The sequence below is a fragment of the Odontomachus brunneus genome, unplaced genomic scaffold (assembly GCF_010583005.1).
Source record: "Odontomachus brunneus isolate Ranch 3 - 2012 unplaced genomic scaffold, Obru_v1 Obru_scaffold_043, whole genome shotgun sequence".
In the NCBI taxonomy this organism is placed as follows: domain Eukaryota; kingdom Metazoa; phylum Arthropoda; class Insecta; order Hymenoptera; family Formicidae; genus Odontomachus; species Odontomachus brunneus.
The window spans coordinates 760,710-777,038 of NW_022639493.1; the positions used below are offsets into that span (position 1 = coordinate 760,710).

General features: G+C 51.1%; 1 protein-coding gene across 4 annotated transcripts in view; it reads right to left on the minus strand.

Moving 5' to 3' along the window:
- Window positions 1-16,329, minus strand: part of LOC116844593 (homeobox protein homothorax) — a 550,706-nt gene that overhangs the window by 434,350 nt on the left and 100,027 nt on the right. For all 4 annotated transcript variants that reach the window (XM_032816349.1, XM_032816350.1, XM_032816348.1 and 1 more), the window contains exon 6: window positions 9,018-9,209. In XM_032816349.1, the coding sequence (XP_032672240.1) occupies window positions 9,018-9,209 (192 nt within the window). The remainder of the gene's footprint in view (window positions 1-9,017; window positions 9,210-16,329) is intronic.

Genomic DNA, 16,329 nt, shown 5'->3' on the forward strand with positions numbered 1-16,329 from the left:
GAGAAGAGAGAGAGAGAGAGAGAGAGAGAGAGAGGATAATTTATTATGCTGTCAGTATGTCGCTCACAATGACCGCCTCCTCGATTTTAGTGACACGACGATTATCGTCGCGACCGATCTCGACCGATCATCGTTAGCATGAATAACGTGACAATGGTAATCCCTTTCGTGAAAGTGCTAACGGCCATACGTGCCTCGACGCCAGATGCCGTCCCGAGTATGTAGAGATCGTCACCGTGAGAGGGACATCACACACGAGGAGGAAGAGAAGAAGGTGATAGTGGTGGTGGTAGTGGAGGAGGAGGAGGAGGAGGAGGTGAAGGAGGAGGAGGAGGAGGAGGAGGAGGAAGCGGAGGACATTCACCACGAGGAGCAGACGCGCCGGAGGATCTCCGACACGTGGCACGTATACGCTTCGCCCGGCGAATCGCTTCTAAAAATATTGGCCGTGAAGAGGACAGAAAAAAATGCGAGAAAGAATAGGGGACGCGATGAGAACACAGAAAGAGAAAGAAAGAGAGAGAGAGAGAGGAAGAGCGTAAAAGACAGCTCTCGTACCCGGCGGTTTTAATTTGGCCATCGAAACGCCGCCATAGATACGCGCCGCGACACGACGCGACGCCGAGCGTCGATCCTGGAACGATTTCGTGCGAGCGAGGGAGCGGACGACTTTATTTCTGGACCGTCGTCCCGTCGTTCGCGACAACGCGACGATACGCCGATATCGGCTCTTCGTGAGACCCTCTCGTTTAGTATCTTAACACAACGATATGTTTTTATTCTGTTGTTCAAGACGAGAGAAAGAGAGAAAAAAGGGAAGAAAGAGAAAGATAGCTCCAGGCACTCGACATTATTTGCGATTGCTCCCTAATCGGCCGTTCGTGTATCGGCTCTCAATAGCGGCGATGTCGGAGCTTAGCGCGGCCGGTCCGCCTTTAGGCGGATACCGCTAAAAATAGGAATACCGTTGACGCAACCGCTAATAACGGCGTCGGCGGCCCTCGGCAGAAGACGAGGCGAATAAATGTCTATAACGCTTACGCGACCAATGATAAGTTGTAGTGCGTGCGCGTGTTCTCTAGTAGGGAGACGTCGCGGAGGTGAAACGAGACGACGACGACAGCGACGGCGATGGCGACGGGAGCGAGAGAGGTGCACGGGTTAACGACGGAATAAGCGACACAATCCCGCGCGCTCGTATACGGACACCGTTTCCCGGAGAATGTGTCGCGTTCCCCTAGAGGGAGATTGCAAGCGGTAAAGGGGAGGGAGAGGGCTTGAGCGAAATATTCTTGGAGCACTTTCCAAGGGTTGATCGTGCGGCCCGCGACGACGACGACGGCGGAGTCGACGAGCACGCCTGTAAGAGAAGATGTGCACGGGGGTGGGCCGGGGTTTCCTCGGGGTGGGAAAGTGGCCCCGTTACAAGTTTTACTGCAGTTTTGCGGCTCGGAACTGCGAGCGCGTAACGGCCGGCAATTGAATTTAAATATTCAATTATGCGATGTGTAAATGAAATAGAAGCCTTATGCAAATGGCTACACGCCCGGGAGGGTTGTTGCAAATTTAAAGGGTTAAATATTTATTAGCCGAGGGTTAACCGAGATTTATGGAAGCGGCTCGTACGCGCGCGCGCACTCCTGGCCACGCGGTTGCCTCTCTCTTTTCGGTCCCTCGCCGACGACGTCGTTCGTCCGAGCGGGCGCGCACACCTCCGGGAATTGCGCGATTAGAAGGCCGAGTGTTGCATGCAACGCGCGGATTTAATTGATAATCGCATATCGCGTCCTTACTCGATCCCAGAGTCTGAGAGACCGAAAAGTTTTCTCTCGCAACGACAACTTTCCTCCTCGGAGGAAAACATTATTCTCGTGTTTCGAACTAAAATATTTCGCACGTGCGACTTAGTTGGCACTACACGCATTTTACTTGTGTCAAGTACATGCATTGTTGAGAAAGCAAAACACACACACACATATATATATATATAGAGAGAGAGAGAGAAGGAAAGAGCGGCAATTATTTGGTAGCAATTGCCAAACATTTGGCTGATCCCATTTCGAAGTCAAATTTTCGTCTCAACAACAAAATTCTTTTTTCAGTGCATAGAGGAAAAGGAGAGGAAAAGGAGTGTAACCTAGGCGCGAGTACTTGCCTAAGTTACACGCTCGACGAAATACGCTAACGGCCGACGAATGAGATTTTCTTGCGCGTAGAGAAAAAGTTCGCCCACGAGCACGATATTAGTTCGATCTTGATAAATATCGCGTCGCGTGCTTGAAAAATATCCGCTCGAATTTCTCCCCTCGCTTCCCGTCGGTGTGGTGATAGCCGTTCCCTCGCAAGTCTCGCGTCTTTCAGGTGTTACGTTCAACCATCGCGCTCGGGAAGGCGCGGGGGTGTGCGATTACGCTGTACGATTATACAGTGGGATATCAAGGTATTTCTTGGTTCGACGAGCTACGAGAGATCGTGAGAGCTGGCGTGAAACGCGCGAGTGAAAAAGAAAGGAACGCAGAGTGTCTTTGTTTTAACTCAACAAGGCTAACATTTATTTATAATGAAAATACGTTGATTGAGACAATGCTATAAACAAGTATCATTATCGATAATATATTATCACTATGTATATATTTATATATATATATGTATTTATATATATATATATAATGGCTAATCGTATACAATGATCGAGTGAGTTTTTCATCTTCGTTTCATTCCCTTAAGTCTAATAAGTTGTAAATCGTAAAACACACATACATGCACAATGTCTGTTCTTCGGAAGTCCGTCTCTTCCGCGCGTTAAATGCACGTGCAATGTTAAACACAACGATTTCGTCGGCTTTCGTCGTTCGCGTCGTTTCTGTTCGCGCACGTTGCGTGTGTATGTATATGTGTGTGTTTATGTCAAGTACGATAGTTGAAAAAGAGTTGTAACATAAATTCGAAGCTTATTCCGCGATATTCTTGTCGTCTGTTGTCGTTTTGTGTCTCTCTCTCGCAACGTCTGTCCGTTTCTCCGTATGTGTGTTTGTTGTGTATTGTTGTGTATGTGGGTGCGTATGTGTGTGCGCGCGCGCGTGCACACATTCAGTATAAACGCTATAACAATTACAGAAACAATACGAAACAATACAAAAACGTAACTATGTCACGCGACGGCACGATGTCGTCGTCAACAAAACGCGCGTGTCCGCGATGTTCGGCCGCGAGACCGAAAAAGGGGGGCAGCAGCGTGCGCGGTCGCGCAATTCTGAGATCACGCAATCCTGATAAAAGCTAATCTGCCCTCTTTCTTCCCCCGCGCTCCGCCCGGATCCCGCGTCGAGATCGACGACGATAAATCGTCGGATCGTCGCGCGCGCAAAACGCATGAAAACGTCATAAAAAGAAAAACGTAAACGCGCGATGTTATAAAATTTGAAACGCGACAAAGAACACACTCTCGATTCTCGCGATTCGCGTCTGCTCTTCCCCTTTCTCGACGAGACGCGCGAAGAAAACGAAAAAGCGGTAAACCCAAGTCCGAATAGAACAAAGATCGAGAACAACGTGCATCTCGTTATTTTGATTATCTGGTAACGGTCTCCAAACTTGAGCACTACAAAAGAATTATCGGATGCTCCGTCTGCTCACCCGAGATTAACGCTAAGAGCCGATCTGCCTCGATTATTTAATTAAGTACACAGTCTCGGCACGAAAACGCGCACGCTGCAACCTATGGCACTAAGTATTCACGTTATTTCCTGCGTTCCTTAACTTCGAAATCTCTCACGCCGTCGCGCGCGCGCGAGAGTCGCACCCTCCGCATCTCGTGCGCCACACGAGATCTCCGTTTTCGTAACGCTCGAAGACCCTCCGGTCCTCACCACCGAAAAGCGATGAGCGTCAAATTGTCCGCCGCTCTCGTATCGTTTCGAGTGCGGGGTTGAAAGCAAAACGAAGAAAAACACAACAGATATAAAAGCACTCTACAACAAATTGTATTCCCACATAATAAATTGTATAAAAACACGCGATATATTTCACCGACTTGAGATCGTTCAGTTTTGAAAACGAGCACGCACGTCTCGTGGATGCCAAAAATACTCGACCGTATCGATAATTCCAAGTGATCTCGTGAGACGCGGAGGAATGGCCGCGCAAAAGTAATCGATGCGCGTGAAACCACATCCACGAGATCATGGTGGTCTCAAACTGAGCGAAACGCTTCTCGACGGATGGTCTTCGTACGTTCTTTCCATTTCGCTTCGTCTCCTCGATCAGCCTCCTCTCCTTGAGCACGTTTCTTTCTTTTCTGCTTTCTTTGCGTTCAACGGAAGCCGAGAGGCTCCGTGGAACCTCTCGGCCCTAGGTTCGGCACTCGTAACTAGGGTTCCGACCGACCGGTGCCGAAGCCCACCTTCCAATCTCCGTACAACACCCTTGCGTTCGCGCCAAAGTATCCGCCGGATGTCGCGACGACGAGCCTACGATAAGGTCGTCGTCGCGAAGCCAGCGTACGGAGAGCAAAGTTCGCCTCTCCCTTCCGCTCTGGTGCCCTGCATTCGTGTTTTCGTATTACGTACCTGTCGTGTAGCATCAAGGATGCAGCTCGAGTTCGCTTCCTTCGCGGGAACACGTGCGAGAGCCAAGACTCGCGCACACGTGTGTGTCTCGCGACGTGTGTCCTTGTGTGCGTCTGCAATGGTGGACGTGCACAAGCGATGTCTTCATTCGATAGAAACGAGTACATCGCGCATACTCGTCTACATGTATATGTATATATGTATATATTTATATAAATATATATATATATATACACACACACACACACACACACACACACACACACACACACACACAAACACATACATACACACACACACACATATATATATATACACACATATATATATATATATATATATATATATATATATATATATATATATATATATATATATATACATACATATATATATGTATACAATATATGTGTGTGTGTGTGTGTGTGTGTGTGTGTGTGTGTATACTTGTATCTCTGAATATGCATGTACATGTCGCATTTGGTTTCTCTTGGAGCGGAACATGTTACAAACGATGTATGCACGTATACACGCAGACACACACGCGAGTATACGCGAGACCACGTATTCATTTATATCAGCATGAAAAGTTTCCCGAAAAGAGAGTCACACATATACAATGCAGCGGGGCACCAGTTCAGGGAGAGCTCGACACTTGGCTCTCGCGATCCTCTCGGATCGGAGGATCTCCCGTCGATCTCGAATTTGTTGTCGAATTTTTTATCTTGCTTGTTTGTCACAAGAAGATCACAAGGGTTGTTAAGTACGGGGGATTGGGGGTGGACCTCGCGCGCCCTGCCGATCAGGACTTGTACCTCACACAACTCCCTAGTTACGAGTACCGAGACCTAGTGGCAATGATCAACTCGATCGTCACGATTTTCCTCGCGCGTATCTTTGCTCTCTTTCACTTTCTCTCAGGTTCGTCGCATCCCTCATGGACCGATCGCGCGACTTATGAAGTTCGCTCACTATCGCTACTTACGCTCCGCTCTGGACCCCGATCTCGCACACCCGCGACTCGCTCAGTCAAATAGTACCACCTGCGGCCTGTCCACGATCGGTCGCTGTCACACCGCGAATTCCTCTCTACGTGCTCGCGCGTCTCTTTACCCTCTCCTATTACGTCGTCGACTCCCAGTAACCGCGCTAAGCTCTAACAATAAGTTAAACGCTATAATTTACCTCGCTAACGCTATGGGCTTTTCAAAACGTAACCCACTTCTTGTCCTTGTCTCGCTGTCTGGCTATTCTCGCGTAGCTCTCGCGGAAACGTCTCGCACGACGTGCTGCCTATCTCTATCTATCTATCTATCGCATGTCTCATCTTTACTTCTCGACATTTCGAAGGTTCTACTAAAAAATAGACACAAACTTCGCTCTGTCACGCGTATGAGCCTTAATCCTATTACGTATATTCAGATCACGGTTAATATCTCCCGCGCGCGTTCGCTCGCGGAATCTAACGCAAGTCCCTCGAGCGACGGTTCTCGATTAACTTCGCCCTCGCGCTGCTGTCGTTACCGTTCCTGCTCCTGCTGCTGTTGCTGCTACCGCTCTGCTCTATTGCTGCTGCTGCTACTACTACTACTACTACTCGCGTGTGGTGTCTCGATCGAGAGAGAAAGAGAGACGCGCGCGCGTCACCCGCGCGTGTACGCCCACGAAAGAGGCTACCTGGAAAGTAGACGCCGCGTAGACGATATAATGCCTGTCGTAAACACGCCTACCGCGCCGATAGTATCGATCATCGTCCAACGCGCGCGGCTGCATCGAGGCCGTTTCAGCGCGCGTGCTCTCGTACCCCCTTTCTGCGTACAGCGCGACATAGCAGCGTATAAACCACGATCAGTAGCGGCGATTGATAAAACGAACGAAAAAGAAATCTAAGAGGAGGAGAAGAAAAAAACGGAACAAGGGCGTGCGGCGCGGTTTACCTTGTCCGCCCTCGCGACGTCGCGCGATGATAAAATTCAGTTAACCGGCCCGTCTCTCCAACCTGTCGATGTATACACCTGGTGTGTACGTGCGCGTGTGTACGCGCCACGGTTCTCGTTCCGCGTGTTACGTCGTCGCGCACACCCGTGTGTGTATCTGTGTATGTGTGTTCCTCCCTCCCCGCATCCTCCTGTTGCTCCGAAACGATCGTTCGATCCGGGAAACGCTCACCGAAGCAGTTGGTAAACTGGCCTCGATTTTCCTCTGTCTCTAACTACCCTAATCGCTCTAGCTATATAGCTTCGCTTGACGACCTACTTCGCGCCGACGACGACGACAACGACGATCTCGCGCAAGAAGACGCGAACGCGCCCTCCTCTCCTAATGCCCGCTCTTTTATACAAATACTTCGTACGTCTCGTGCGTCATGCCGTGCCGCGAGAGAGACCTTGATGGAGTCACAAGAAGGCAGGGTTGAAAGAAAAGAATGAGAAAGAAAGCGGGAACGCTGATGCGAGATAGAACGAACGCCTCGCTCCTCGAAGCGGTTTACCGACGCGCGAAACGCGTATCTCGTTATTTCCGATAACTGCCGGGCCCGCAGATGGGTAGAGAGAGAAGGAGAGAGAGAGGAAGAAAGAAAGAGAGAGAGAGAACCGACCGCACGAAGAGCAAAACGCGGAGGATCGGTTGCATAAGGCCGCGCGGAGAGCCAGCCGCCCGCGAGCGGCCGTTCGGCGTTCTCGCACCGATAATAGCCCATTACGACTGGTTTCCGAGGTGGTTTCGGGGCGTGAGTATCTCTGAATACGTTTTCAAAGCGAATCGTTCCCAAGGGCCGATGTCAACGGACGACCCCGCTCTGCGTGGCTATCCCGCGGCTCTCTCTCGAAACGGATTTAGAAACAATCTTCCGCGCCACGTGACGGGACTCGGCTTACGTAATGCGCGAGCGCGAGTTAATCGGACGCGGAGGTCTCCATCTGGCGGTACAAAGCGCGTCTATGCGAAGATGAATATCTGGCAGCACGGAACGTAGAGCTGAAGCTCTGTGCGTGCAATCACCCTTCCCGATGGCGTGTGACACCGAGACAGAGAGAACTCAGGAGCGACACTTTAACGTGAACAAATGTAAGATACATAACTTGAGCTTGCGAATGTGAGCAGTCACGACGGACAAGTGAACCGTACTTTCTGAGCTCTTCCTCTCGGGGACGCGACTCGTGACTTTGTAAACGAGAAAAAAGTACGAGAGAAGAAAACGGAATGAATGAACTCAAAGCCAACACGGCCGAGTGCCCAGCTGAGGGGGAGTTTGTCCTCCGCCGCTCGCGGAGAGCAGTACGAGACACTTGACCGAAACATACTGAGAGAAGAGAGTGCCAACAAGTAGCGCCGGTCCAACAAACCGCGAGACTTTCTAGTCGCTGTACCCGCGCGGTAGGTTCTGACCTACCTACGAAAGCAACTTCGAAGGTCCTCTTTCTCCTTCGCCTTCTCTTCCACATCAAAAACGTTAGTGTGCTAACGGAAAGAAAGCTCCAGAAGTCACTGCCCACGCATGCTCGCGTCTCGAACATCGATCAGCGTAGCTGATGCGATGGCAGGTGTGCCGGCTACATCTCCCTGTAGTGAAAGAGAGAGAGAAAGAGAAAAAGAGAGTACAGTCCCATTCGCGATCTGGATTGGCGTTGCGGCATTCAGACTCCCACGCGTTTGTGACCTCGAGTCAGAGGGCGCCGTGCGCGTTCGACATGATTCGCTCGAGGTTGTCAGTCGCGGCGGAACAATCGTAGCTCACGGATCGTTTGTGATTTCGCGACAGAGAAGGATCGACACAGATCGACCGAGCGGTTACGATCGCGACTCCTTTGCGATGTGTCTGAAGGAACTTGGTTCGGAGGCCGACTCGAGCCGACTCAATTCCATCCGAAGAACATACGCGGCGGACGAGCTGGCGGAACACGACGGCGTAAAGAATAACAAAAAGAGGTAGAATTACGGGATAAGCGGCGGGGGGAGTAACGTCGCGGGAAGGACAAGAGAGTGAGAAGTGGTCTCGCAGAATCGGCACGGAAGTCGCGCGGTAGTCTATTACGAGCACGGATAAACGGCCGAGCTGATGCTGTGGTAGGCGGCGAGGGCGTGCGCGTGCGCTGGGGGCGCGGATGCGACTGCGTGCGGCGAGGTGGCCATCGCGGATGCCGCCGCGGCTGCCATCATCATCTGTTGGTGCGTACGCTTTAGGGAGTTGGGAGTTGTGGCGGCGCTACTTGGGGTAATAGCAGTAGTAGTGGTGGTGTTCGACTGCGGCGCAGGGTGGTGGTTTTGGCTTTGGTTTTGGCTCAGTTGCAGGGGGGTGGTAGCGGCGGTACTGCCGATCCCGGCGTGATTACTATTATTGTTGTTATTATTCTGGTGGTGATGGTGGTGGTGATGGTGATGGTGGTGGTGGTGGGGGGTGAGCGCGTCGTGCGGATAGTAAGACGATGACGGTGGTGAGGTACTCACGACGTCCGGCGTGCTGGCTCCGTCCGTGTGGCTGGTGCTGTCGGCGGTGCTCCTGGGTCCGCTGCCGTCGAGACCGTTACCCAACTCAGGTGGCTTCGAACTCTCCCGATCGTCGATCACTAGATCTATCGGCATCTTGCCCTTTAGACAGCTGATGTACCGGTGGCAGAAATTGTCGCAAAGTTCGTGCACCTGGAAGGAGAAAGAAAGAACGTTCGTTAGTTGGCCAGTCATGAGCTTCTATTTCGAAGAGAACCAATTAGATCGGGGGAGAAGAAGACTTCACTCGGGTTGGAGGAGCGTGGAGATACCGTTTTCCAAAAGATATCTTCCAACCCGGTACGGGCTGATTAACCGCGCCGCCGGAAATGATTAATAGACAGATTCCATCGAATGGATCCACACAACCGACGTGGTTTCACCGCGGTATGAGGCATGGGGAGAGAAAGAGAGAGAGAGAGAGGTGATCAACGGCGAGACCGAACGCGGCGTATCGATACACGAAGATGGAGGACGCTAGTGTGCGCATCTCGAGACTGTAGAAGCGGTTTGGTAGCTGAAGAGAAACCGACGCGGCAAACAGAGAGAAAGAGAAAGAGAGAGAGAGAGAGAGAGAGAGAGAGAGAGAGAGAGAGAGAGAGAAAGCGAGACAGAAAGAAAGAAAGAGCGAGAGGAAGCAAGATGGAGAAGGAGAGGAGGTCTGACCGGTGTCCAGTCGACCAGAATGTTATGTATGCAAATGAGGCCTGACAGGCCTATAGGATAGCCGGTCCTCCTCCGTCTCCCTTTCGACTCATCCTCCCTCAGCTCTCTCGCCCTATACCTTCGTCCATCCCAGCCCTATCGTCCTCCTACCTCTGATTCGCCTTCTTGATTCCATTTAGAATAAACGTATTATATAAGCAGGAGCAAATAAAAATCGTTATCTTGTTATATGTAAATCGTCGGCGAGTCGAGAGACGAGGCATTTATGAAGAAGCCGCGTAGCGGTCTTCTCCGTGAACATACACCCACCCTCTCCCCCATCGTCCTTCGTTCCCGGAGCAACCTCGCGCGCATTACCCCGACCGCCTCTATCGCCGACCTAGCGGTCACTTATAACACTCTTATTAGGCATTTATGTATAATAGAGAAGACGGCCATCTTTGCCGTAGGCGGCACCGTCCAATAGTTGGCGGCCGGTGGCGTGCATCGAGAAACGCACGGACAATGCACGTGTTTATCGTAGAGAGCCATGTACGCGAGAAGAGCCGCGATCGAGTTTCCCTCGACCGATCGAAGAAGCAGAAGAAGCCTAATATATATGTGTATGTGTGTGTGTGTGTGTGAGAGAGAGAGAGAGAGAGAGAGAGAGTGAGAAAGGAGGAAGAGGAAGAGAGAAAGAAAGAAAAAGACGAGAGCGCAATTCGCTGCCGATCGAAGCGAGCGATGCAAATCGCTGCAATCGTTCGTGCACACTGGAAGCTGACCTATCACCATCCGACTCGCGGTAATCGACACGATACGACGTTACAGTAACGCGAAGCGTCTGAATAGAGTCCAATCTGAACGCTTTGCACATCGGAGCAAGTCGCAAGATGAGTCGGGGTGCCAAGCGTCGCTCAGCTCACGAAGGGTGGCTCAATGACGATATTATTAGGAGCGATCAATGAGATCGTTATGGATTTCCTGCCGAGTCACTACAAGACGACGATATATTTCGCGCCGATCGGTGAACATTCGTCGCGCTCGTTTACCTTCTTTCAAAAATGAGGGGGCCTCGTCGGGAGTGATAATGCGTCGGCAACCTCGGTCCCGCGCTTCTTCTCCACCGGGGCACCGACTCCTCCTCCCCCTCCCCCTCCTATTCGCCCCGACGACGCGTACCACCGCGACGCGGTAACACAATGCCCGCTCAGGATGACTAGACTCTCTCTTTCTCTCTCTTTAATGCGGAGACCAAAAGGGCGGTGGAAGGAGACGAAGGACTCCGAAGGACAGCGGCTATAATGCCGAACTGGTTAGAATTTGATCCGCCGGGAGTCGAGTCGAACCGAGCGACAATACTCAGCGATGAAAAGAAGTAAAAAATCTTGTTGCCCCCCTTCGCACAGGGAGCCTAGGGGCGTCAAATCGGCCCTTCGTCTTGAATTGTCGGGCGAACATTGCGGAATTTAGAGGTATCCTCCCGATATTCTCGCAATCTTATGCAGATTATCGACCCAGGAATAAACGACGGATAATGATGGATCGGTTGTAGAATGGAACTATTTTCACCGAAAGTTAAAATAACATCGAATCGAAAAAAATGTATTAATTCTGAAATCATTTGAGTGTATGCGGCTGTAAGAGGTAAAAGTACCAATGCGTCTGAGCACACACCAATAACACCCCGGTACCTAACTCTGAACATTCTTGTTGCTATGATCTTTAAATACGAATACTGAGAACTTTCATATGTTCTACGTTGGAAGTTTCAATATTTGTATTTAAAAAACAAAACAATAGGAATGTTCAGAGTTAGATATCAGTGTTATTAGTGTCCAGACGTTGGTACTTTAACCTTAGCACGAAATAATCGGAAGAAGCATTACTTGGCAGGATCGATGGCCGGGTGGATATTCCAACTGCCGATACTGAACACGATACGATCGCGTCGGGGAGCACGCGGGTTTTTGCGATCTATCCTACCATTGAATCGCGTCATCCTACACCATGGACGATGATCTCGTAGGGAGAGCGATACAGGATACAACAGGGAGGTCGTCCCGGGCGATACGACGGGACGATCGCCTCCCTTTTCCACGAGCACTTTCGGCGGTCGTCGACGGAGCAAAAGAACGACGCGCGCGGTTAGGTCGATTCTCTTCGCTCTTTCTTCCTCTCTCGCGAGCGGGAGTATGTCGTCTGAAGGTATCTCGTGGCGCGCGATACGACAAAGTGGTCCGTTATCTGCGGGCCGAGGCGAGCGAGACAAATTTCGGACTACGTCCGTAATTGGACGCGGTACGAAAATAGTCGTCGAGATCCGAATATCGCTACTTAAAGTTTCAGCGCAAGTTAAATTACGATTCAATTTCCAATCGAGAACTGGCATCGATCGGATTAAACTTTCAGGGAGGGCACCGCGATCGGGAGCTCTAAACGGTCACGGTAATGCGATTTCCATCGATGTCCTCGAGCAAGGACGGAAACGAGAACTATTCAGAATCGATGAGCGACTTCTTCTTCCGGGGTTGGATTGCACGACATTCGAATTATCAGTCGCGTCAGTTAGAAAAGGAGAAGGAGGGAAGAGAGGAAGAGAGAGAGAAAGACAATCATTGTCATCGCAATTGTCTGTACGCGAGGAGAATCGCGTCGATGGAATCTCGGCGCGAGTGTCGCTTTCAGTGCGACGAGTCACGTCATCGACGAGAAACGTCACGGATAGATTCATCCTACAATGTCGCGAACGATGTCGCTGTAACGTGAGATTATACCCGTTTTATGGGCGATTTAACAGTTCGAATGCGCTCGAGGATACCTCTTCGTACACGGTCGACTTGATGCGCGAGAGAGAAATCGCCGGGTCGCTCCGTCGAGTTCCATTCGCCACAGTCACCTCCGAAAACATCTCCTCATGCCAAATGCGAATGCACAGCGAAAGAGGGAAAGAAAGAGAGAGAGAGAGAGAGAGAGAGAGAGAGCCAAACAGAGAAAGAAAAAAGAAGAGCATAAATTTACATTTGGATCAGAATCTAATTCGTCAATCTAATAATCGTTTCAAAGTATCACACGTGCTGCACCATATATATGTAGAGAACAGTCACACGTCAGGAGATTTTACAAGAAACTCATTATCCGTAACGTTACTCACGATTATTCCCGGACGTTTACACGTAGTTTCAAGGAGAAAGACCAACAACCCCGAAACCAGTTCTCCGATTCAAAGAGAACATTTAAACGATTCTCTCCCTTTTCTCTCTGCGATCTCTGTTATCATGGGGGAAGAGAGGGGGATTTCCACGCGGCGCGACATTATACGAACTCGAGAGGACCTCCTTTTCATCCGGTCTCGAAATTGCTCGAAAATTTACGTAAACGGAGGAAAGAACGGGTGTAAACGCGTCCTACCTCTCTTTCCATCTCTCTCTCTCTCTCTCTATCGCTCTGTCTCGCTGTCCTCGCGCTACTGCATCCGCCCCCTTCCGCTCTCCTCCCGGTCTCTTCACGGACTCTCGGAAAGGCAAACGCCGAAGAATGGAACGGATCCATGGTACGTACGAGCGAGAGAGTAGAAAAGGAGGAACGCAAGGAACCCCATTTACGGCACAATGGGCTCTTTTGAAGCCGAAGGTAATGAAGGTTTCGGGGTGTCTGTCTCGGTCTCCCTCCCTCGCGGCCTGATTCGCAACTTGACCACCCTTACGGCACGCACAGGATATCTGTATACCGGGTGTACGCGGCGAACGAGGCCCCTTGTTTTCTTTCTTTTCGCAACTTGGACGATATCCTCCTCGCTACCGTGACGGTATCAATGATGACGATGAGAAACACATCCCGAATTCTCAAAGGCAGATTGGGTAGCTTCTCAAGAGCGCAACTTGGCGAAATCCACGCATCGAACAAACTCTCTACCAGACTAACTGCATCAGATGTTAGAGCTCATTGTTACAAAAGCTCTATTTGACAGCACAATTATTGCGACAATTCTTTTTCTACGCGAAGCAAGGACAATTTTTACACGTCTCCGATTCTTTCTCTCACAGAGTATGCAAAGATTTCGCTCAGAGTGTTTAAAGCGCTACCCCGAGTAGCGCATATTTCACCGGACCAACCAGTTAAAACTTAATTTCTGCGGCACCGCGTCTCGTGCTTCGGACGTCTCGCGGCCAGATCGTTGAGAGAGCCCGCGCGTACGTGTGGTGCGCGCAGGAACACGAGGATATTCTAGCGGGAGAGAGCGACGTGCGCTGGCATAGGTTTAGAACCAGTTTCCTGCGGCGCGTCCAGCAGGCGGGGGGAGGTCGCCCGCGTGTTGTACCAGTACGAATCCCGTTGGTATGCACTGTGTACGCCATAATATCCCATAAGAAATTTACCGCTCTCTAACCGGCGTACGCGCGAGGCGGCTCTGCCCGAAGTCCTGCGCCGAGAAAGACGATGGAAGAGCACAGAGAGAGAGAGAGAGAGAGAGAGAGAGAGAGAGAGAGAAGTAGAGAAGAGAAAAGAGGAGAAGAGTAGCGAGAGTGGAACGATAAAGAGAGAAAGATGCTATGCCGCCGCCAGAAAATATTCTACCGCCAAGATAGGGAGGAAGACAGAGGGAAAAAGGAGAAAGAGGGAGAAAGAGAAGGGAAAAGGGCCTGACCGGACCTTCCTTCCGCGCACCGGGCCCCGGCAAAACGTAATTATGCTAATACGCGATTGGTTCGAAAATGTTAAATGCACGAGGAGCAGCACCGCGGGCTACCATGAGCCTCCCTCCATTGGTCCCCCCTCTCTCCCATTCTCTACGCTACGCTCTATCGTTCTCTCTCACTCTCTCTCTCTCTCTCTCTCTCTCTCTCTCTCTCTCTCTCTCTCTCTGTCTCTTTCTCTCGCTGTCTTCCTCCACTTCTCTCTTCCACTATGCGAGCACAGATATTTATGGAATCTTCTTCATCGCGCGCGCGCTGCATTCCGCTTCGCTCGCTCGCTCGCGTCTCGTCTCGTTTCGTCTCGTCTCGTCTCGTCTAGAAGAGGCCCCGGGGACCAGAAACGTTTCAATCTCCGTTACCATCGATGGCGTGCCAAGCCACGTTTCTCATCTCCGGACTACGGGACAGAGATTCGACGACGGGTCCCGATTTATACACGTCAAGCAGTATCGGAGTATTTTTTCGCGGTTTTGACGCAAACGATACACACCACGCGGCAGCGTGTTTTATCTTACGCAGCGCGCCCGTGCGCGTCCGCTAATTTCTTTAATCGTGCGCGCTTCCATTAACGCGAGCGAATTTAGAGGCACGAGCAAGTAACGAGTAATAAGCGCTATCGCGATAAAATGAAGCGTCGCTGGTACCTTGGAGCGAGCACCAATTAGCGAATTCATTTGCTTCGACGCAGATAAGCCGACACGAGAGTGCGGAATCGCGTTTCGGTGATTTATTCGCCGGCCTTAATGCCTCCCCCTCTTCTCTCTCTCTCTTTCTCTCTCACCCGCCAGTTTGAATCGTGCCACTTCAACGAGCGTGTTCGCGTAGAATCGCCGTGGAACATTTATATTCCGTTCGATTCTATTTTACAGACAGATACTTCATTTGCGTCACGGCGCGTCAGGACGTGAGCCGAGCCAATTTTCCGTCGAGGGTAGAGACGCGAATCATCGTCGAACGAACTATAATACTCGCCGCCGTGAACGATCGTAGCGTATCGAGAACGCACCTACCGATCCCGACGGCATGCTGCCGATAGTTGAATCCGCCGCGGGTGATGACGCGGCATTATAATAATGTAATCGCCGTAAATGAGGAAAATTGCTATAAAATTGCGCGATCGAACCGAACGAGCGGCCGGGACTGGGCGGCGAGGGACTGCGAAGAGGTCTCGAGAACGCGCGCGGCCAATGGTTGGCTGCTGCAACGTCAGCTGCCATTTCGATGGAAATGCGATGGATGTCCGCTATTTTGTATGATAAAATATCGCCGCAAAAAGCGCCTGGGTAAACCAGACCCGCCTCCGTATCCCGCGGGCGCAGCCATCCGGGTGGACAGAGAGAGAGAAAGAGAGAGAGAGAGAGAAAAGAGAGAGAAAGAAAGCTGGTCGAAAAATCCCTGCACGTTGCATCGAGAGAGCGCTATTATCCTTCCTCTCTCGGCGAGGCGTGCAACGCGAGGAAAAAGGCGTGTGTTTCCGAGAAGCTCGTGGCAACAAGCGAAGAACGAAGGAGTTCGCGACGACGAGCAACTCCTCTCCTCGTCTCTCTCACTCTTGCTCTTGCTCTCTGATTCGCGCCGATGAAAAGCCCGGACAGTCTCGGAATTTCCCTCGACAGATGTCTCACTTTCACCGCGCGACCATAATTCCACGTTGCGCTGGCTGACTTGTTTGCTTGCTCGCTGGCTGGCTGTGGCCGATGGAGTATCGGCAACGTATTGTCATTTCGCTCAGCCGATCGGAAAGAAGGGGAGGTACTCCTCAACGGACGGAAAAAAGGGAGGAAAAACACGAGAAACGAGACCGCCGTTGCAAAACAAACAACTCGCGAACGAGTTAACACGCGGCAGTCGTTGGACAGCGAAATGACTCCACTTACGTTTTAAAATCAGTTCGGTCCGCGTCTCTCTCTCTCTCTTCCCCCCCCCCCCCC